This window comes from Neofelis nebulosa, chromosome 8 (assembly GCF_028018385.1).
Source record: "Neofelis nebulosa isolate mNeoNeb1 chromosome 8, mNeoNeb1.pri, whole genome shotgun sequence".
Lineage (NCBI taxonomy): Eukaryota > Metazoa > Chordata > Mammalia > Carnivora > Felidae > Neofelis > Neofelis nebulosa.
In genome coordinates, this window is record NC_080789.1 from 113677686 (window position 1) to 113697049 (window position 19364).

The 19364-nt window shown below is 36.8% G+C and overlaps 1 protein-coding gene and 1 long non-coding RNA gene across 6 annotated transcripts in view; both read left to right on the forward strand.

The window, feature by feature from the left end:
* EPC1 (enhancer of polycomb homolog 1) overlaps nt 1–19364 on the forward strand; it is a 95612-nt gene that overhangs the window by 34423 nt on the left and 41825 nt on the right. The window contains exon 1 of one of the 5 annotated variants that reach the window (XM_058681534.1): nt 14883–15404. The exons of the other annotated variants lie outside the window; for them this stretch is intronic. Within the exon in view, the coding sequence (XP_058537517.1) occupies nt 15288–15404 (117 nt within the window). The 5' untranslated portion in view covers nt 14883–15287. Of the gene's footprint in view, nt 1–14882; nt 15405–19364 lie in introns of those variants that run through there. 5 annotated transcript variants of the gene reach the window in all.
* On the forward strand, nt 1049–7697 carry LOC131483422 (uncharacterized). Its single transcript, XR_009247662.1, has 2 exons — nt 1049–4352; nt 7357–7697. It is a non-coding gene; the product is annotated as an uncharacterized LOC131483422 (long non-coding RNA).

The following is a 19364-nucleotide window of genomic DNA, read 5'->3' on the forward strand; positions in this document are numbered from 1 at the left end:
TCAAAGTGTTTCAAGAAAGGAAATTGGTTAACTGTGTCCACTGAGAAGATGAGTAGGGGAAAGTGATTGTTTAATTTGATTAGATGTGTGCCATTGGCCTATTTTGGTGGAGTAAGTAGGAAGGAAAGCCCGGTGAGGATAGAAGAAATAATGAGAGATAAAAGAATCATGGCAATTGTAGACGATGCTTTGCAATAGTTCTGCTATGAAAAGGAACAGAAAAAACAGGAGGACAGTGGCTGAAGTAGGCTGGGAGATCAACAAATGATTTCTTTTAAAAATGAGTTACATTGGGTGTAAATGTAATTAATTTAAAAAATAATAAAAATGAGTTACAGAGTTTCAGCAGACACAAAGGGAAGGTAGGACATAAATGAGGGAAGCAAAGCTAGTCCTCAGTTTCCCCATCTCTACCCACCTAGTTTCCAGGCTTCGAGCATATGTAGAGGAGATCCCAAATAGACCCTGACTGACGGCCTCCTTGAGTTGGAAGAGAGAAAATTCAGAGTTTGGGGAAGCTTAAGTGGCTTCAGGTCAGGGTATCAGACACGCACAGAGAGCTCCAGAGATTCCCTTGAGGGTGCCTGAAAACTGATCTGAGCCTGTCTGAGGAAACTTTGAAGGCTGAGGCAAAAGCAACTGTAAAGAAGTAGGAGGGACAGTCCTGGGAGCTCACACAGGACTAGGAATGTGTTGTGTTCTCACTAGCCAGAGTGGAAAGACATCCTAATAACATGGGGCATCAGGTAAGATTTCTCAGAAGAGTTACTTCCTTAGTTTTAGGGCCAAATTAGCTCTAAAGACTGTTCAGGATACAGCCTAACAAAGATTAAACACTATTCTCAAAAGGATCAGACTAATTACAGGTAACTTAACTGTGTCCCAGAATAATGCTGAAAAATATTCAAAAGAATACTAAAAGATCCAACAACATAAAACTTAGTGTTTAGCATCCAATAAAAAAATTACCAGGTATGCAAAGAAGCTGGAACATATAACTAACGACTAAGGAAAAAATACGGAAGACACAGAAGTAACCCAGGTAATAGAATTAGTAGACCAAAATGTTAAAAGAGTCATTATAAACAGTAGACTTAGTGTAATAGTTGGAATGATGTTGTTAAAAAGGATAAAATAATCCTATCCCCTCTTCCACTGGGGACTTTGTTCCTAAAAACTATTTCCTTAAAACTGTCTCTCCTGGATCAATTTCATAGAGGGGGTTGGTCGCTAATTAGAGCAGAAATACTTCTTCCTCTTTAAAAGTAAGAAAAAAGGCAGATGTGAGAAAAAAAACTCAGTTCAGTTGTTAGAATTGACAGTGGGAGAATGAGGTAATTTATTCTATGATTCTATTTTCTCTGTGAAGTATGAGGTGAGGTCATCACCTCAGAGTGAGGGGGGGTGGGACCTTAAGACAGATGAAGGTATGTGTGGGAAAGCTGACTTACTAGAGAAATGTGGTATGATTGATGGATGAGCTGAGGGCTCAATATTTGTGATCATTTAAAGTGAGACCTGTCAGCTCACTTCAGCAGTTGAATGCAAGCATTTAAATTGAGTTCAAGCACCAAGTAGGTATATGATAGGGGTTTTGGGGGGTTAATGTTTGCCCAACAAGTACAAAGGAAGAAGAGAGGGATGAGAAGATTAGTGAGGTAGATTGTCATGATAGACCATGGAATCTAAACTGGGTGAGCAGGGAAAGGAGATATCAAGAAGCTGATGAATAGTGGAGAAGTGGTAGGAGTCATTGGCATAAAAGGCTTTGTGGGAGGCAACTGCTGGAATAGGTGAAACTAAATCATGAGGGTGGTGGTTAAAAAGTGAGACGCTTGATTTTGGATGTCAGAGGTGGCACAGTTACTAGTGAAGGCAAGAGCTAGAATATAATCACAGGAATGGTGGCTAAGGTGGAACACAGAAAAAGATCAATGTGGGTGAGAAGGTCATGATGGCAGAAGTGTAGTTAGTAGTAGTTGAGAACAAGACTGGAAGCTCTGTGACTCGACCAAGAGAGTGTGTATGACAGCTTTGGGGAGAATGATGTTCTGAATTTCTGAGGGGGTTATGATTTTTGAAAGGAGAACAAAGAAATGGTATGGGATTGGTGGTGGAAAGCAAGGAGGATGAATACTTAACCCACCTCTAAGTAAGTTGGACATGGGAAAATAAATAGCTTCTTCTTAAAAGGGCTATAGGGAGCACTATTTCAGGAAGACACTGCCAGGCTTCAGTCAGGGCAAGAAGTTGAGGGAACAATGAAAGAAATTTGAGAATTTTATGAAGAGGATATCTCTATTCTAGATAACTGAGTGGAAGAGTTTATGAAAGCAAGGAAGTGTGGAAGATTGGATCACATTAGGTGATGTTGAGGTCAGAGTGATGATAAGATCCAGGGAAATGCTATTAAGTTTTGGACTCTGTTGGCAAAGAGGTTTATCCAGCCAACTTCAGATGCACAAACGGTTCAGGATACCTTCCTAGTAGATACTCTGATCTATATGAGCCATTCCTGCAGCTACATATGGTGTGATAGCCTGAAGGATGTGCATCCCCACTAGGTAGAAACTGGCTGCTTGAGGAACTCCAAGGAATATCTATCACTCCTGCTGCATTTATATACAGGCATACCTCAAAGATACTGTGGGTTCAGTTCCAGGTCTTGCATAGTGTGAATACTGGAACAAGGCGAATCAAATGAATTTTTTGGTTTCCCAGTGCATTTAAAGTTAGGTTTACACTATACTGGAGTCTATTAAGTGTGTAATAAGATGTCAAAAAAAAGTACATACCTTAATTGAAAAATACCTTATTGCTAAAAAACGTTAACTATCATTTGAGCTTTCATTGAGTCATAATCATTGATCACAGATCACCATAACAAATATAATAATGAAAAAATTTTTGAAATATTGTGAGAATTACCAAACTGTGACACAAAGATAGTAGTAAGCACATGCAGTTGAAAAAATGAGGCCTATACACTTGCTCTGTGCAGAGTTGCCACAAACCTTCAATTTATAAAAAAACACACTACCTGTGAAGCTCAATAAAATGAGGTATGCCTGTAAATATCTTTACAATAAAGGATTTGGGTACAGTATGCTTGTTTCAGGATCCAGCAAGTGGATATTTGAGGTTGTTATTGAGTATCTGAGAACTCTCCTTTCTCTGCGTGGTTCTCCACCGGGACTATAGTATTCTCTCATCTTCAGGATATTCTGGAAAATTGTGGAAATGCTTTTGATTGTCACAATTTTGGGGAGATGGTCTTGGGGTCAGGAACAGTATGAGTTCCATCATGCAAAGAGTAGTCCTGCAACGCAGAGAATTGCCCGTGGGACTTTTGACTATCCCACAGAACATCCTAGTAGGTGAAATTTCCACTTGTAAATTTTCTGAGTCTAGGACCTAAATGTAAAGTGTTTTTGTACAGTTTTTATATATACTAACATTTCTAAGATTGCTACTAGTATATAAAATAAGAGAATATTATACTGTGTTTTGTTTAGAACTTTTGTAGTGAGTTGTTACCATTTTGGAAATAACTTCATCAACATCATTTGTAGTATTTGAATCAACAGACCTAAAGCATAAACTCTTTTTTTTTAACTGTCACATTCACAGTGATTCTTTGTAGACATGTAGCATCTGTGATTGCTTCATTTTGTCTTCCTAGGTACATACCCCAAGCATTTACATGTTGAAATACATATTTGATTGTAAATTACTTTCCTTTTATTTCTTCTTTGTTTTGCAGTAGGTTCTTGGATTGATTTGAAAAATGTGTAAAGCAGAATAGTGAAGGAATTTGAAAAGAAGGAGCATTTGATCTGATAGGATTGAAAATAGCTACTCTACTGGGCTCAAAACATGAGCAGTGGAGTTAGGTTTTATTTCAAGTTCTGGTTGTCCTACTTAACCCCAAGTCTGGTATAATTGAGATCTTGTGTAAAGTTTTTAGCATGGTGCCTTATTATGCAGTAACTGCACAGATCTTTTTAGTTTACTGTTTTAGTTTCATTTTTAATCCTTGAAGGATAGAAATGTGTTTTTTAGGTTGGTTTTAAAATTTTCAGCAAATTTCCATTATATAACAAGTGATTTTTGTTATAGAGTGTTTTGATAGTACTAATTTTGATACACATATAGTTGTATTCATGATAGAATGTGAGATACTAAGCAAGGTGTCAGAGAACATGGCCTTAAGTAGACAAGTATATCGACCAAATGGATTGTTTTCTCTCCTTAAATACAGGCTTGGTTTCCCAGTGGATGCTAAGATGTATACAATATGTTTTGAAGAATTCATCAGCTGAAAAAAAAAAGATTTCTGCACTTTTTTACAGGTTCTGTACACTTTAATGATCTTCAGTTTTTAAGGCTGCTCCTTCACGTAAACCTACGCTTTTCAATCTAAGAATTCCTTAAAAAGATTAGTCTGCCTTATTCTGAAAGGTTTATAATTGCTTCTTAACTGGTCTCACTATGGTTTTCAAATTTATAACCCCCTCAAAATTGTCAGGATACTCTCTAAAATTTGAATATGGCTGTTGCTTTGATATCTAAAATCTTTAAATTGTTCCTTTTTCTGATAGAGTAGAATGCAACAACTCTGTAGTGGAGTTTATTGGGTTCTGATGATCTGACTTACCTCTATTTTCAGTCTCTTCCCTGCTTAAATTCTGTATTAGTTATTAATTGCTGCACAATAAATCACTCCCAAACTTAGCAGCATAGAGCAGTAAATACTTAATATCTTACACAGTTCTTGAGGGCTAGGAATCTAGGAGCAGCTTTTCTGAACAATCCTGGCCGAGGGTCTTTCATAAGGTCCCAGTAAAGCTCTTGGTTAGGGCTGCAGTCTTCTAAAGGTTTGACTGACTATGGAGAATTTCACTTCCACACTCCCTCACATAGTTGTTAGCAAGCTTCAATTCCTTGCTGACTGGAGGCCTCATGAACTTCTCCATTGCTGCCTCATTGTCCTAATGGTATAGCAGCAGGCTTACCCCGAAGATAGTGATCCAAAAGAAAAAGAGCACAAGTAAGAGAGCACAAAAGACCAGAATAGTAGTCTTTTATGACTTACTTTGGAAGTTACATATATGGTCACACAAACCAAGGCAGGTAAATGTAGGAGGAACTACACAAGGTTGTGAATGCCAGGAGATGGGGACCATTGGAAGCTGACTACCACAGTAGCCACATGCAGAATAAATGCTCTCCCTTTCAAAGCTGCTACAGGTCTCATCCCATTATAGTATCAGCTCATAATCCAGAATCCCATCCAAATTGGTTTCAGATACCTGTTGTTGCTTCTCAGATGTAGTTCCTTAAGTACAGCTACTCAAATTTCTCTCAGCGTGTTAAGCTAAAGGGGAGTATCCACCCCCTCCCTCACATACCCAGTATGCAGTACAGGGTAAGGCTTAGGAAAATCCTTTAAACCATTCCCATTCAGAGCAGGAGGCAGAGGGTAGACAGTAGTAGACACAAGACGGTTGGTTCCTGGTCCAAAGCATATCTGAAATCCAGTCACACAAATTATGATAGTTCCTTGGTTGAATGTCAGTTCATGAGTATAATTCACCCAAGGCTCTCAACTTTGTCTTTTGGGCATTTGGTTCTGCCCTCTGTGCACCCTTTCTTTTTCATGAAAGGTAGAACATGTTTGTTACTGAGTTTTCTTAGCTTTCTTCCTGCCAACATTTTAGGATTCTGAAGACCTTTTTTCATTTTATATTGTTTCTTGTCTCATTAGTTCAAGCTGGCAGTGTTTCAGAATATGTAATTCTTTAAAAAAAAAAAAAAAACTTGTAGGTCTTCTATGTACTTTATGGGGTCTATTTCATTAGTTAAATGCCACACCGTGAATATATTTAAGAGAAGCCTTTTACTACCGAGAGCTGCTGCTGAGATACCACACCCTTAAGCTTCCTTTTAAAAGCCTTATTGTTTGAGAGAATCTGAAGAGAGTTGTTCTCTTTACTGGGCCTTTTGTCTGGCACAGTCTTTGATCTTTCTGAGGTTTTAACAAAAGATTTTATACTCACTCCCTCAGCGTAGTTTTAGACCACGTTTTTTCCATTGGTGCCCTGGATTTGATATTGGCTCAGAGACCATTTCTAAATTTTAGTGTTGTTTGCATCCTGGAGAAATTGCACATTTTCAAAACCCTCACTCAAGTCCCGGCTCTTCTTTTTTTTTTTTTTTTTTTTCAACGTTTTTTATTTATTTTTGGGACAGAGAGAAACAGAGCATGAACGGGGGAGGGGCAGAGAGAGAGGGAGACACAGAATCGGAAACAGGCTCCAGGCTCCGAGCCATCAGCCCAGAGCCCGACGCGGGGCTCGAACTCACGGACCGTGAGATCGTGACCTGGCTGAAGTCGGAGGCTTAACCGACTGCGCCACCCAGGCGCCCCCCGGCTCTTCTTTAACAGTTCTTCATTTAGTTTGTTTTTGTCTTTGTCTTTTTTTTTTTTTTTTTTTTTTACCATATAAAGCCAAAAAACAAGGCAGCACTTTTCAACTCTCTGGTTTAAAAATCTCCTTAGCTAAATCACCCAGGTTATTAGGTAACATTTTCTACTTTTCACATAACTAAAGGTAACAGTGTTCTTGAACTTTCTGTACCCTTCCTAACAGGGATACCCTTCCTGTAACATCTACCTCACTTTTCTGCCCTCATTGCAGCCTTATAAAATGCCATGAAGCTTTTATTAACGGTTTCTTCACTAATACTGTCCTTAGAGGCCATGGTCTAGTTCCAGAGCCATTCCAGCATTTTAGGTTTTTGTTACACCATGAGGACTCTCGGTACCAATATATGTGTTAGTTATCCCTTGCTGCATCACTACTTATCCAAACCCTAGCAGCTTAAAACAATCTGACCTACCTTTTCTCAGGATCAGGAATCTGGGAGTTGGTTTACTGGGTGATTGTGGCTCCGTATCTGCAGAAAGCTGTTCAGGGTTGCAGTCACCTCAACTGGAAAATGTGCTTCCAGGCTCACTTATGTTGGCTAGAGGTTTCTGTTCCTCATCACACGGGGCTCTTCATTTACTACCTATTTGTCCTCCTCACAACCAGACAGCTGGCTTTCCCCAAGCAAATGATCCAATAGAAACAGTGTGCTCAACTAAGAGAGTGCCTAAGACAGAAGCTGCAGTCTTTTGTAACTTAATCTTGGAGGTGATTGAGACACCATCATTCCTGCTGTATGCTACCGCAAGCCCTCTGCTCAATAAACTGAACTACTTATTGCACTTAATATTCTTTTAATTGCTCACCTCTGCCTTTCCTTACACTATCCCCTTTTACCCCAAAAGCCTTTTCTTTCTTTCCACAGGGTCACTCAACAAACTCCGGTTTGCTGTCAACTTTTATGAAGCCTTTATTGACATACCTTCCCAAGCCCTGTCATATATAACCTGAACTTGTAGAAAATAAACTCGTTTATGTGATTATTTCCTAGTATCTAAAAGCCCTTTGAAAGCAGAAATAGTGTTATATCTTAACCACTTAATATTGTTCTGGCACCAATGTTTCTTTAATTAATGATTAAATAATTCTGAGAAAATCTAGGTACTTCATGATTTTTTTGTTATCTAAAATGGTAATCAGATACCTGTTTTAAATGCCTTTAAATGCTTTTGGAGTGAAACTAATAAAGTAGGATTTAAGCTATAATTTTTATGTGTTTTTGTAAGATTAGGAAGAACATGAGACATTCTAATGATTATGCCAAAATTTTAAGCCAGAAAAAATGTCATGACCTTTCTAAAAATACATTTTGTGAGGGGCGCCTGGGTGGCGCAGTCGGTTAAGCGTCCGACTTCAGCCAGGTCACGATCTCACGGCCTGTGAGTTCGAGCCCCGCGTCAGGCCCTGGGCTGATGGCTCGGAGCCTGGAGCCTGTTTCCGATTCTGTGTCTCCCTCTCTCTCTGCCCCTCCCCCGTTCATGCTCTGTCTCTCTCTGTCCCAAAAAATAAATAGGAAGCGTTGAAAAAAAAAAAAAAAAATACATTTTGTGAGACACTGTGCTAAAAGTACTTATTTTATATTGTGTAGATTTATCAAATATGAGTAAGCTTATACTTACAAAGTGTAATGATAAATATTATGGGGTCTGTAGACATGTCTTTTCCTTCAAAGGGTTCATAATTTATATGATAAATAAACTATAATCTGAGGCAGTCTTTTTAAGTCCCTGTTGTAAAGATCAGGAATACATACCTATTTTTACTTTGGGTAGTTTATCACTCGGAATATAATAAGGGGAGCCTGGGTGGCTCAGTCAGTTAAGCACTGGACTCTTGATCTCAGGGTCATGAATTCAAGCCCTACGCTGGGCTCTCTGGACTGGGTGTGAAGCCTGCTTTAAAAAAAAAGTCTAGTAAAACCTTGCAAACCAACTTCTAACGTTAAGTCCTGAAAAGTCATCTTTTTTGCTCCATTTGAAGTAAATAAAGTAAAAATCATGCAAGATCAAAATCCGTTATTTTACTCTAAAGTGTTTATATTAAAATACCTTTTCTTTGATGTGAAAGAGTTTTTGAAAACCAAGATTTTGGTTGTAAATACCACTTTATTTGCAAGTTTCCTTTTCCTCTACCATAGTGACATCTTGACACTGTATATGAGAATTCTGTATGAATGCTTTTCCCTTGGTTAATTTTTTCTTTGCAGTGCAGTACCAATAAAATAAGAACAGTTTGTTTTGTTCATTTTGCATATCAGTAAATGTAGAATCCACTTCACAAAAATACATTATTTTGTTTTTGAGTTTTTCCATGCACTATCTAAAAACATTTATTGAACTCTGTTTATTTTTTTTGTCTGAACTTTTGTGTTGTGATTTAGTAAAATACACTTGAGAAATTTCTAACTTTTGTAATAATGAAACAACATCTTGGTTTTTTTGTTTTGTTTTGTTTTGTTTTTGAAGATGGGATAGAGTAAAGAAATGTTTGAGAGGATTAACGTTTCCCCCTGGTCTTTGTATTTTTTAGGATTGGGTATTTTCGTATAAAATTTCTCAGTTGAACCTTGGTTCTTGTTCATATGTAGAACTCTTATTTCTCAAGGATTCCTAATAATTTGTATCACTGGCAAGAAACCAGTTAAATTACTGTAATGCCCCTTTATTTCTGCCCAGCTACCTTAAATCCTTCCTGGAATAAATCTTAAGTTTGAATAAAAACCATCTGTAATTTCTAAGATTTGGATCTAGAAAGCCTTATCAGTTGGGAAATAATGGAATATAATCTAATGTTTACTGTATAAAGTGGCATGAAATAAGATGACCACTCATTCCTAATAGCTGTGTATCTTCTACAAGTATGGGGGTGGGGGGAGCTGTTGGAAAGGCATCCTTTTGATATAAATATGTTATGCTACCCATAACATCTTGGTGTTATGCTGTCCTTTCAGTTTAATGCATTCAGATTTATTATGAATTACAGTAGGGTAGCAAGAACTTAAAATACCCTGAATAACAATTCCTGAATAATTCAGATGTTGTCTCCATTGCCACTTCCCTAATTCAAAGTACTATCATACTCTTGCCTAGACTTAAGTATTTTCCTAAGAAGTCTTCCCAAGACTGCAATTACTGCCTTCCCCAGTATTAGCAAAACCAGTGGTCCATTGAATACTGTGAAATCTCATTGTGTCGCTTCCTGCTGAAAACCTCTGAAGAGCTCCCATTGCTCTTAAAGTGGCTTATATATTAGGCCTTATGTAACCTGGCCCCTACCTTCATTTAGTTCCTCCAAATCCTTTGAGGTCCCTCCATACAGGAGGATCATTTATTGCCATGTGCTGATACATTATTTCTCTACAGGTTGGTTTAGTAATCTCAGATCTCAGCTCCAGGTCACCTCCTTCGGTATCTATCCTTTAGGATAGGTCTGTTACATTCTCCCATAACATAACTTTTTAGCAATTACTGTTACAAACTTCCATCTCATTTATTTGATTATTTGCTTAGTCTTTACCATGTGATTCTTGGGTCCAAGTACCTTTGGCATTTGAGCTTAAATTTCTTCATTATTTGTTGAATAAATGGGTACATTATTGGCCTGTTAATTTATTCATATATCTCTAGTTCAGTGTATCCCGAGTTGTGTTTAAAGATTAAGAGCATAAATCCCATTATAATTTAGAGTTACAGGACAATAGTGGTATTTCCATCAAATTTTTTTACCATGTGGTTACATGTGATTAGACAGGTCACTTAACTACTAGACCTCACTTTTGTCATTTGTAGAAGAAACTAGTTGATATGTAAGCTTGCCTCTGACTCAGATGTTCAGTGGTGTTAATGGTTTCCCTTCATCAGATGGGACAAAGATTGATTTCTAGCTTCATTGTCCATTAGGTTGATTTGGAGGTTCTGTTCCACATGACTCCAACTCTGGGATTCAGCTGAAAGAGCACCCTCCATCCTCAATTTGGCTGGATGCTGTGATAGAGGAAAGAGCTCTGGAAGATCTCTTATCTTGGATCTTAATGCTCTGGCTGGAAATTACATGTCACATAGGCTCACAGCTCATTGGCCAGAAGGAGCCACATGGTTCCACCTAACTATAAAAGGACCAGTAGGTACAGCCCTACCATATGACCAGAAGGCAAAGAAAAAAATATCCGGCAAACAACACCAATGACAGATCTACCCTTCTCATCAACCAAAGATTTGAATCACTGTCTTTAAAACAAAATATACTCTTTTCCTCTCCCAGTGAACCCGCCCAAAAGTCCTAGCTAAACTGTGTCAAGCTTGAAGTCTTAGGATTTCCAGGTGATGTACATAATTCTCTGCATCCAGTTTGGATGTGTTTTTTTCTTGATCTGGAAACGTGTGAATGAAAATACTATCTCCGTCACTGCCTGCTACCACCCCCTCAACCCCCCCCCCCCCCGTAAATACACCCAGTATACATCAGATATATATTGTGGTATGATAACCACAATAAACACTCCCATTTGGATAATGAGAGGAAAACATAGCACTCCCTAATCTAAAGCAACTCAAAAATCTCACCAGGCTGACTTTTAAAAGGGTCCCTTTCCTCTGGATATGGGGAATATTCTTATTTGGGTACTAAATCTGCTCTTCTGGAAGGTCTCCCCAGTCCATTGTTTGTTGTGGCTCTTGGCATTCTTTAATTCTCCATCATCTTCCCTAGCCTCATCTGAAGTAGGTATTAGAAAATATTAGGGGAGGTAATGCAAGTATACTTCTAAATCAGTCAGATTTTAATATGGGCTTTTGATTTTTGTTAATTGGCAGCACAACTTTGTAGTAGGCTTCTAATGTGTTTTCATTTAAGCTCAGTATGCTAGTAGCCTGTATTCATAGTTCTTTATCAGATGCCAGTCTCCTAATTGCTAGTAGCATAAACCTATTAACTTTTGCTGGAAAAGCTACACCCTTAATGTCCTTTCTTTTTCCTCAGAGCTGTTTTGTTCAACTGAAAGCATTAACACAGTTTTAATTGGGTCTCTGCTTTTGAGACTCTAATCAATTCAAGTGTTTTACTCTGAGCTGAAACTTACCCTCAAGGTCTGCTGCTCTTCCTTTGTTAGTCAATAGCCTTCTTGATTTTTACTTATGACTCAGATGGAGAAACATTCTTCAAATGCTACAAGTCCCTGTCATTCTTGTTTTACAAACTAATCCGTTTTTTAAATTTGTTACTTACAATACTGAACACAGAGCAACCAGCACACCGTTTTGGTGTTGTTTTTTTAGCCTCTTCTCCTAAAACTACAGCTTTATTAAGTACATTATTTGCTTTTCAAACTATAACTGCCTTTTATTTCAAATAATTTGTACTCCCTAATATGGATTATCATCCTTCCATCCTCTGAGAAGTGTCCTTCCTGCTTGGCCCCCAAACTAATGGAATATATTTTAGTCTTTGCGTTACAACAGTATCCCACTTCTGGAACCAATTTATATCAGGATCAACTAGGTTCTGATGTGATGATAAGCAGTTTCAAAAGTTTATTTCTTGTTTTATGTAACATTTTTTCATGGATCAGGTGGGGAACTAGGCAGATGGCAGCAGTCAACATCTCAAGTATGGTGACAGAAGGAGATTGCGAGTGTTTCACCAGCAGCAAAATACTCTGGCCTAGATAAAGTAAGTCACTTTGATTCACAACTCATTGGCCAGAATTAGGCACCTAGTCCCACCAGCCACAGGAGAGCCAGAAAGCACAAAAAGAAAGCCAGAAAGCACAGAAAGCACTGTGTGCCTGGGAGGCAGCCAGGAATAATTTGATGAACAGAACTAAGAGCTATCCATTACACTTTCCGTATTTCTCTTTGTGTGTTGGGAAAAGAGGATGAAGAAAGGAGGGTATTTGAAGACATTTGTGAAGACATAAAAGGTATACCTTCAGTAAGCTATGTTCTGAACCTAAGGTTTTTAACCTATCCTCCTTTAGTCCATTTAAATCATAAGTTTTGCATTCTTACCATGGTTTGGTGAGATTATAATATAAATATCTCACTTACTAGAAGGTATACTTTGGTTGACATCATCAGATTGAGATAAGCGTAAATTTCTAATTAAGTACAGGTGTTTAACATCAGCCCTTTGGTGGCATTTATTACTAGAAAATTTGCCTTTATGGGGTTAAAAAAAATTGGCAGTGTCTGCCATAGTTTGCTTCTTTAAAATGGGATCATGAAAGTATATTACTTTTGTTTAGGTATAGAAGAGTCAGTTTTATTCTGACCAAATTTAATGCAGCTTCTAAGATAAAACTTACAAGCATGATTTAATTAATGCTTTTGTAATGCTTTAAATATTATCTCGAAGCTTTATTTAGTTATTTCATCTCTTTCTGCTATGAAATAAGAGAATTCATGCAATGTTTATATAAGCCTAAAGACCTTTGCAAGAAAGAATATAATTTCCCTTCTCTTATGAATATAAATACCAACTAGAGAATAATTCAAATGTGAAGATTAAATCTAAAACTGCTGTAGGTATGTTGTTCAAGTTTTGCAACCATTTGCCCTTCCCAAATAAAAGTTACGCATTTTTCTCTTCATAGGAAAGAGGAAACCAAATTTATTTCAGGTAGCATAAATTAGTTTTAAAATGTTCCGGTGAGTTATCTCATATCCATTGTAGGATAAGATGGGTGGTGAAAATAATCTTTGAAGTGAATTACTGCCATGAATTTAACTTGATCAGGAAAGCTGAGAGAACAGGGCTTCCTTATGACTGCAGTGCAGGTTTTGGGTTTTTTTTTCTTTTGTACTTTAGAGTGTATAGAGTTCTCGTTCTTTTGTAAAAGCTGAAAAAGTGAGTGGAGTTACTATAGTAATGTGCCTGAGTTTGTCATATAAAGTTCTTGAAGTTTACAGTGAGTGAGATTTGACAGTCTTCGGAGGTTAGGATTGTTTTTAACAATGACAGACTGCCAATAAAAATTAAGAGGTTTAAAATGTCCTTATTTATAGGATTAGTTAGAAAGGACCTCATTTAAGAAAACACAGGTAAATTTGAACTTAGTCTTATCAACTTATTGATTCACATATAGCTACAGTAAAACAATGTCTATTAATAACTTAGCCATTTATTGAAATTTGCTATTACAATAATACACCAGTTTTATAGACACAATTTCACTTAATCCTCAATGCAGTTTTTATAAATTAGGTAGCATTTTCTGCCCTTTAATGATAAGGAAAAAAAGGTTAAGTTGGTATCATTTATATTATTAGAAGCTAGTAAGTATGTGCTAGGTGCTATGCTAAAAGGTTACCTGCATTTCTTCATTTTATCTTTATAATGGCAGTTACCTCATTTTACTAAAAAGAAAATTTAGGGTTAAAGAAGTTAAGTCACAGTTTAAGTGACACAATTGGAATTCCAATCCAGGTTTCTGACATCAAAGTGTGTGCTTTTAAATAGTATACCTTGTAAATGTCTTCCTATTTGATAAAGGGTATTCTAATAAAAAATTAGTATTAAAATCAAATTTTATTTCCATACAATATGTTTTGTAATTTATAAGAAGATAATTTATGACACAAAATAACATTAAATTAGAATGATTTGGGATTAAAAATACTTATTTTCATCCACCACTGTGTTTAAATAAAGGGGGAGTGAGTTTGAGTAAGTAAAGGAAACAGACATATAATTTAAAAAGAAAGTTTTGAGACTATCAGACCACCTTTTATTTTTTAGCTACTACAAGACACAGCTTTCAGAAATTATCACACTGGGAGTTTAATGGTTTTGGTGAAACCAAGGATTTGGTATTAGTTAAGAAAAGAAAATTTGTGAGATTAGTGTATGAACTTCCTATACTTTCTTTGTATACTAGCCACGTTATAGTGTTTTCCACAGTTACCTTAAACATGCACAAAACTTAGCATTCATACCAACCCTGAAAGTTTATACTTTTGATAGGTAAAACAAAATATTAATAAGAACAATATAACAGCAGCTAAGTCTTGATTGCTACATCGACTTGCAGAAAAATACAAGAGATAAATCTGTTATTTTTGATGGAAGAACAAGTTTCTAACGAGTCTGTTTCATTCTTCTTAGATCCTTATCTCTCTAGGGTGGTAAATCACTTAATATCCTCTTGACTTCTTTTATGGTAGATTATATAATAATACCTAAATAAAATACTTTAAAGCCAAAATGAACTCCTTCCCAATTAGCTGTTAATTCAAAGCTTATTCTCTTTTTGGAGGAAATCTCATATTACTGTTTATTTCTGTAAAGAAATTACTTTGTTTCCACATTTGGTAAATGTGGTATCAGAGATATAATAAAGTGTCCAGTATAGTAAAAATTTTAGTGTAAAATAAGTATAAATTTTAATGTGTTTCTATGGTCTATTCAGCAAGGTAAAACAATGCTTATTAGAAGAAAACATACTTTATACTTTACTGTGGACTTGTATGTATGTAGGGATGATAGATGATTAAGAGTAGTTACACAGGAAACATACGTACCTGGTCTTGGTTCTCCTAGGACTTACTCTTGCTCTGCTCCATCCTTCATATCCATGGTGCCTGGGTACTACCAGCAGTTAAGCTGTTTGAGCATTAATTTAGTAAAACACCTCAAAGAGAATCCTGTAAGAGAAGTTGGGGAATTGCTGTTATTTCCTTATCTGGTTGTAGCTTTCCACTGATCCTTGTAGCCATGATGCTGTTGTTATCTCTTCATCTGTTTAAAGTCCTTTCTGCTTCTCTCTTAGTATTCTGAGTCCTCCCCTGAGTACCAGCCAGAATGCAACCGTACATGGGGAAGGCAAAAGAAGACAAGAAGGAGGAATTAAGGCACAGTAGAAAGACCATGGGGTTCTGGAGTCAGACCTTAATCCAAATCCTTCTTCCACCACTTCGGGCAAGTGACTTAATCTTACTGAGTTTCACTTTCCCTGTAAAATAGGTATAGTACTACATTTTAAGAATGAAGGTTAAGTATCTAATATAGGGTCTAAACATAGAGATAAAATTTTACTTAATAAACTTAACTTCCCCCTTCTTACTGTCATTTTCACCATGTAAATAGGGCATGCTTTCGTGTCTGTCAGTGATCCACCTTACCACAACCAGGCTGCTAAATCTTCAAAAGTAAACAGTGTAAATAACTACCAATATTAAGAGTCTCCAAATTTTATAAGAGTCAGATAGTAAATATTTTAGGCTTTGCAGTTCTTAGTCTGTCACAACTACTCAGCTCTGCTATTGTAGGGCACAAGCAGCATGGGCAATATGTAAATGAATGAGTATGGCTATGTTCTACTAAAACTGTTTACAAAAACAGATGGTGAGCCAGATTTGCGCCCCCCCCCCCCCCCCCCGGCTATAGTTTGCCAACTGCTGGTCTGTACTACTGTCCATAAAAGGGAGTTCTATTGTCAGAGATTTCATAGTCTAAAAACAGCCCCCCCTTTTTAAAAACAAACAGTGAAAAATTCCTCAGTATGAGTTAACAGTGAAGTCATAAGGTTATGTTTCCCGAAATTGATAGACTTTCTTATTGTAGAAGAGAATGGTTTTTATATGCCACAGTTTAACATATAACTTTAATGCTTACCATACTTTTTAATATGATAATGCTTACCATACTTTTTAATACTGAAAATTAAAGGTTTGGTCCCACCTAACATTTAGATGAATTACACTAAATGGTCAGTAATAATTAGGATATATTGACTTCTGTATTACTCATTTGGAAAATCATAGTGCATTTTAGTATATGTAAAACCTGTGAAGATTCTTCTGTACAGAAACTGTTCAACATTATTTATCCCTGTCCATGCATTTCTCAAAATGAATCACACAACTCTTCACATAACACTTAATGCTGTCTCTAGAACTATTCAGAAGACAGTATTCTGATAATATGTAGTTTAGGTAAGGAAATTAATTTAAAGAGCCAGAAAACTTTCACTGACATGTGATCAGAGATAGTGCAGTTACTTGGCAGTAATTCTGGAAGAAGTACTTGTACCTCTTCCTCTGGATTTCAAGGAGTCTTGTTTTTCTCTTTCTTTTTACTCTTTTTTTTTTTTTAAGCTATTATTGGGAAATAATTTCAAGTTTACAAAAAAGTTGTAAGAAAGAGTAGTACACCCATACATACCAATTGTTAACATTTTGCCCAATGTGCTTTATTGTTTGCTTTTTCATATGCTATCATGTATTGTATGTGTTTGTATAACACATGCACATACATAATATATTTTTCCAAACCATGTGAGACTAAATTGTCTACATCATGGTCCTTTATTCCTAAATATTTCAGTGGGTATTTAATCTTTTATGGTACAGATAGTCTTTGAAGATTACAGTCTCTTTAATTTTTTTTATTTTTAACAGAGGATCCCATTTTGAGTTTGATGTTTTCTCAATTAGATTCAATTAGGTTTTGCACTCCCAGGTAGAATATTACATAAAGGATGTCATATTCTCATGGTATCACATCTGGAGGCACATATACCTATATGCCTCTCATTGATAATGTTAGTTTTGATCACCTAGTCAAGGTGTGGACCAGTCTCTCTACTGTATAGTTACATCTTGCATCTAATAAGCAATCTAATAAGCAACTGCATCTAATAAGCAATCTGAGGGGAATCTACATCTTTTGGGGAATTAATATAATGAAGTTGTTAAGAATTCATACTAGAGTCACAGCTGGGTTTGAATCCAGCTAATTGAATGAACTTAGGCAAGTTTACTGATACGTGAAATACGTGATGATAGTTGCCACATCTTTTTCTGTGTGTGTATATAACATACATTGTTATGAGCTTTAAATGAAATAAGATATACGAAGGCCCGGCATGTAATAAATGTTCAGTACATGTTGGCTATTACTATTTTAGTTCTGGAAAGATGAATTAATAGACACAGTAATAAATTCTAAGGCTTTATACCCAAAGTTATAAAGGACTTCACGAAGTTGTTTCTTCCAAGTAGATTAATATTTTATCTGGGGCACCTAGGTGGCTCAGTCAGTTGAGTGTCCAGCTGTTAGCTCAGGTCTTAGTCTCAAAGGTCGTGAGTTCAAGCCCCACATTGGGCATCACGCTGGGCGTGAGCCTACTTTAAAAAAAAGATTAATATTTTATCCAAGATGAATGACTTTTTTAAAATATCTTATTATTGAGCTTGTTCTAATTCTTGGTATTCTTCCCTACCTATTGTGCTCTGTCCCTTCTGGTATGTGTGAGGCAGGTAGTTTAAGGGTGAAACCCCTATCAGGAAGTTTTTTTCTGAATTCTTACTTGCTTAGTTTTCAATTTCATGAGGATTTTAATTGAATTTTTATGAAATAGACATTTTAAAAATCACCTGTATCTATTTTCTATTCTACCACTATGAAAGTGTCATGTAATAGTTGTAAGAGACTTTCTGAAAGGGGTAGATATCCTAGTAGAATTATAAGGAGTAGAGAGAGGTTTAGATGGACTTAAAGACAGGGAATATCACATATAGGTATCACTAACAAGTTCTTTTAGGTGTTCCCTGTGGTTGGAGTGTGAAAATCGGTAAAAAGTAATAAAGTGTTAGACTGGAAGAATTAGCTAGAGCTAGATCATGCCAAGAAGTTTGAATTTCATCATGAAGGCAGTAGACAACCAAGGGTTAAATGTCAGAGTGATGGGATCTAACTTTTAGAAAGGCCCCTGGCAGTAGCGTTAGAAGGGAATTAGAGGATAGTGATACTAGAAGTAAGAAGGCTAGTTGCTGCCTGAACTGTAACAATAGGATTAAAAAAAAAAAAAAAAAAGCTGAATAATTTCTAGACATAAAATGAATGAGAAATCTATAGGATCTGATGGCCTTATTTGGAAATGGGGAAGTAGGGAGCAAGAGAGAGATGGAAAAATCAAGTCTCCTGACTTGCGTGACTAGATATATGATGGTGCAATTCACTGCATTAGGTATTACGAGAGCAAGAACAGATTTGGAGAGTCAGCAGGTGGGGATGTTCATGTTCGTGTTCTGTGAGGTATGTCTGTGGAACATATAGTAAGAGGTCTTTATACATGTGCCTAGAGTTTAGCAGAAATCTGGGCTAGAAATTAAGGTTTCGAATCATGTCATCAGCATACAAATGGCAGTTAACGCCATGATCATGGATGAAATTGCAAGAGTGAATATGTACAAGGGCTAAGGACTAAATCTTGGCATAGCTTTTGTTTGTATTAGATTATATAAACACGTTTAATTTTAGACAAGTTTAAATTTGATTATTCAATACTGTTGATTTAGGGTAGTAACCTCCCAAAATGAGAAACACCGTTTGTATTTTATTTGACTGTGTGAGTTAAAAGGTATTAAATAATGAGAGATGACTAGCTAGCTCTCCAGGATATGTCAGAGGCTTAGAAGTCATCAGCATAAAGATTATAACCAGAAACAAGAGATTTTTGAGCCTTTTTACATTTAATTTTTAGGGAAGCATTCCAATTAGATTGTCACTTCTGTGGGACGCCTGGGTGGCTCAGTTGGTTGGGCGACCAACTTTGGCTCAGGTCATGATCTCACAGTTTGTGAGTTCGAGCCCCGCGTCCGCTCTGTGCTGACAGCTCAGAGCCTGGAGCCTACTTCAGATTCTGTGTCTCCCCCTCTCTCTACCTCCTCCCCCCCCCCCCCCGCCCCTGCTCATGCTCTGTGTCTGTCTCTCTATAATAAATAAACATTAAAAAAAAATTTAGATTGTCACTTCTGTGAGAGTAGAAAGAAACTAATTTCAGTCCCTTCCCCTTCACATGCCAGTCAGCACATTGGGCATGCAGGCTCTTAGTAAATACAGCACAAGCCAAGTCTAAAGGGATGTAAGGGGTGT